The sequence below is a fragment of the Bactrocera oleae genome, chromosome 5 (assembly GCF_042242935.1).
Source record: "Bactrocera oleae isolate idBacOlea1 chromosome 5, idBacOlea1, whole genome shotgun sequence".
Taxonomy (NCBI): Eukaryota; Metazoa; Arthropoda; class Insecta; order Diptera; family Tephritidae; genus Bactrocera; species Bactrocera oleae.
Window position 1 is genome coordinate 33,756,224 of NC_091539.1, and position 3,722 is coordinate 33,759,945.

The 3,722-nt window shown below is 36.1% G+C and overlaps 1 protein-coding gene across 1 annotated transcript; it reads right to left on the reverse strand.

The window, feature by feature from the left end:
* Positions 1-2,889: 2,889 nt before the first annotated feature.
* Positions 2,890-3,434, reverse strand: LOC118682585 (cuticle protein 16.5-like). The gene is made up of 2 exons (XM_036371758.2): positions 3,369-3,434; positions 2,890-3,305 (listed from the first exon to the last, which is right to left on the reverse strand). Exons 1-2 carry the CDS (start codon positions 3,372-3,374, stop codon positions 2,940-2,942), a joined length of 372 nt encoding a protein of 123 aa, XP_036227651.1. The 5' UTR covers positions 3,375-3,434; the 3' UTR covers positions 2,890-2,939.
* Between the last annotated feature and the right edge of the window lie 288 nt (positions 3,435-3,722).

The window sequence follows — 3,722 nt, forward strand, 5'->3', positions numbered from 1 at the left end:
TGAAATTGCGTACATTCAAGTATATACAAAAATCCGCCGCCTACACATTGTAATTCATACTCTTTTATTTACTTCTAAGTAAATTTTCTCATTTGTTGGTTTGTATGTGCATAGCCGCAAGCACCCACAATGACCCGCATATACGAGCACATTATATGTATATGATTATGATCGAATTTGATCAAAGAGAAATTCTTGAATTGATTGCGTAGGGTGATTCAGCAAATCTTAAAAACATTGACAAAAATTGTTAGAAGAGAATTAATAGATAATCCGAAATGCTAACGCTGCTCTCTTGTTTCCATTTTTAATTGGGTAGTTAAGTAAAAATTATTAACCTTATCCTAAGCTATACGGAAATATATTGTAACAATATTGAAAAATCCCAAACTAATTTTAGATTTATTTTGGGTAATAGCTTTTCTATTGTTTATTCAAGTCTGACCTCAATAGCATTGCAGTCTTTCAAACAGTCTAGCTTAGTCTTAAAGATATTATTCGCAGTACTTAACAGCAAATTCCTGTTTACTACATAGCACAGTCATAGGTATTTCTAATAATCGCTCTCGTACTGGCTGAGTGACGATGACAACTTAATATAGCTAATATACTCCCTCGATTTATTTTCTAATATACAATGAAGTATTTCCTTTATAAAATACTCGTTAATGGGGTATAAGAACTTAAATTAAAGTCTGAACAAGTAAGGAAACGTTAAGTTCGGGAAAAACCGAACACTTAAACTTGCAAGGATCAAAGCCAGGAAAATCATTTCAGGTGTTGCCAATACTATGTATTAAACAAGTAAGGAAGTGCTAAGTTCTGTTGTAACCGAAAATTTTATACTCTTGCAACTTGCAAGGATCGAAGCCGGGGATAATTCTTTTCCAAGTTTAATAATCAGACAGGTTGACCGATATTTTCAGTAAAAATTTCGCCAAAGAAACTGTGGTCCACATATTCGGTATTTGGGGGCTTGAATAGTTTTGGTCCCATTTCGACATAAGGTGGCACACCTCAAGGGTACTAAGTATTCGTGAAATGTTTTATCCGTATGTATTGACTGTTACTTGATTTGTATACTGGTAAGTGAAAGGATCAGATGGATGATTTAAAATTGTCTTATATAGGAAGTAGGACTGGTTTTTGTTTGATTTCGTCTATTTATGCATTGTAACATAGGAATATCAGAATAATGTTATCTTACAAATTTAGCGGAAATCGTTCGAGTAGGTCCCGAGATATGGGTATTCACCTAAATGAGGGCGGTGTCACACCCATTGTCTTATTTTAGCACTGGCCCATATTCAGCCCTTTCGTCCCATTTCGGTTGTAAATTGTATGCCTTTGTGTTTTATCGGCTGGCAATGGTTCGATACCACCCATCTACAATACCAACCTCCCTTGGATGCCAAGTTTCATCCAGATATATAAATTTTTACTCAAATTATTGCTTGCATGGACGGACAGATAAATGGGTACGAACAGAAGGACAGACAGACAGTCACTCTGAATTCAACTCGTCTCGTTATCCCCATAATTTATATGCATATATAAATAGTCCTATATATAACTCGGTTATTTTTAGGAGACACAAACAACCGTTAGATGAATAAAACTATTATACTCTGTGTAACATGTTGCGAGAGTATAAAAATGAAATGTGGTCTCAAGTGAATATAAAAGTATTTGCTGTAACTATTCAACGGTGTAATGACTAAGGGCCTAAAATATGATAATTTTTTATTAGTCTTCTGTCTGAAGCAACCACTTCCACATTTAAGATTATCAGTATTGCCCAATTGCGTTGTGTTCTATAGAATCTACTAGAATTTTTCTATTTCTTATAAAAACACTTCTAAACTTATTGACTTAAACAAAAAAACAAAGAAAACTTAACCAAATGAGTTCATTTTTAAAAATATCTTCCAAACCAAATCACGACCTACTCTGCCATCTCCGAAACATTCACTAAATATTGTTCACTTTAAATTATTTATAAGAACTGCACAATTTTTGACTTGATCTACGTCCAATTTAGGAAAGGCCTATTTTCTAACCAGTTTTATAGGAAATCAGGGCAGAACAACTAGTAGTTTGTGTTGGTGTTGTCGCCGGTTTTCATTGAATAACATCAAGAAGTGATCTATCGAAAGAGAGACGCTTACTGCACGTACCCTCCGCTTTTTGATCGGATCCACTCGTTTCTTCCGATTCAGTTTAAGAAACCCTTAAATTTTCACCTGTTTCATAGGATTCATATAGGAATACTTGCTTGAAAGTATGCAATGTCTATTACCGCATTCGTGTTAGTTAATGTTGATGACGTGCTGCAGTAGCTTTGCGATTTAAAGCACGGAATTCGAAAAACAAATACAAATCTCGGTTTTTGGGCTCCAAATCGGAAAACTGCAGCATTACGTCCTAACACGCACTGAAAAGAATACGATATCGATAATTTAATACTTTCAAGCTGTTGAATTCCTAATTCCTGAAAATGAATGAAACAGTTGAAAAACTTGGGTTTTCTTAAATTGACCGGGAAGGATCTAGTGGATCCGGTCCAAAATTGGTATGTACTTGCAATAGACGTCCATGTTGCGTACTTTAAAGCTGATAGAGCACCACATACCATATACATATATGTAAGATATGAATCTTTTAATATCGCTATACGTATATTATATGGATATTTAGAAATTAGTTACAGATTCAAGATCAGTAAACAATTTGATTATTATAGCAATCGTATCCCTGTAGGTAATTGTACACGACATTAGACCTTTATTTGGAGAGAGAGAGAGAGCGATTCAACAAAATAGCCAAACATTTTATGATTTAAATTTGGCATACCTATGAAGATATTTTGTTTTTGTAATAAATAAAAGATTTAATTTGGATTTATTTATATGCCATTTATTAACTTTTTTGTCAACAGTCTATTTCTTCTTCAACAAAGTGGACACCAAGGGAGCGGAGTAGGTGACTGGAGCAACTGGAGCTACCGCAGCGCCACGTGCAACAGGAGCGCTGTAGACAGCAGGAGCAGCAACATGGGAGTAAGTGGCCACTGCTGGGGCGGAGTAAGCGGCGTGAGAGTAGGTGGCGACGGCAGGAGCGGCATAGGTGGAGTAAGCGGCATAAGGAGCGGCGGCATAGGGAGAAGCGACATATGAAGAGGCGGCATAGGGAGATGCAGCGTAGGTGGCATAGGCGGGCACAGCAGCGGCGGAGTAGGTCAAAGGAGCCACCAAACCAGGATTGGCTTGAGCGAAGGCGAAGAGGAGAGCCAAGCAGATGAGGAACTGTAAAAAATAAATTGATATTATGAATTTGAAATGAAATAAGAATAGCTTTGCTGCACTTACTTTCATTTTGTTATAGTTTGTGGTTAATCGACTTCGATGAGTTAACTGATATCAACTGTCACTCAGGGACAATTATTTATACGAAAATTTACAATAATTCTGTTCTTCAACGCAAAGCAAAAAACAAAAGAGGACAATATTATGAATATTCAACTATTTGTTTGTATGAAGATTTCCACAGAAAAAGACATTTGCTCACCAGTACTTGATCACTCGTTATTTGTCAATTTCTATCACTCGCGCTAATCAGCGTCACACCTACTTTGCAACGCGACCCATTGCTATTATTGCTGTTGTTTTGTATTACTTAAATTGGTTGTTTGTGATTAAATCGTAAGAGCTTAGATATTTCCC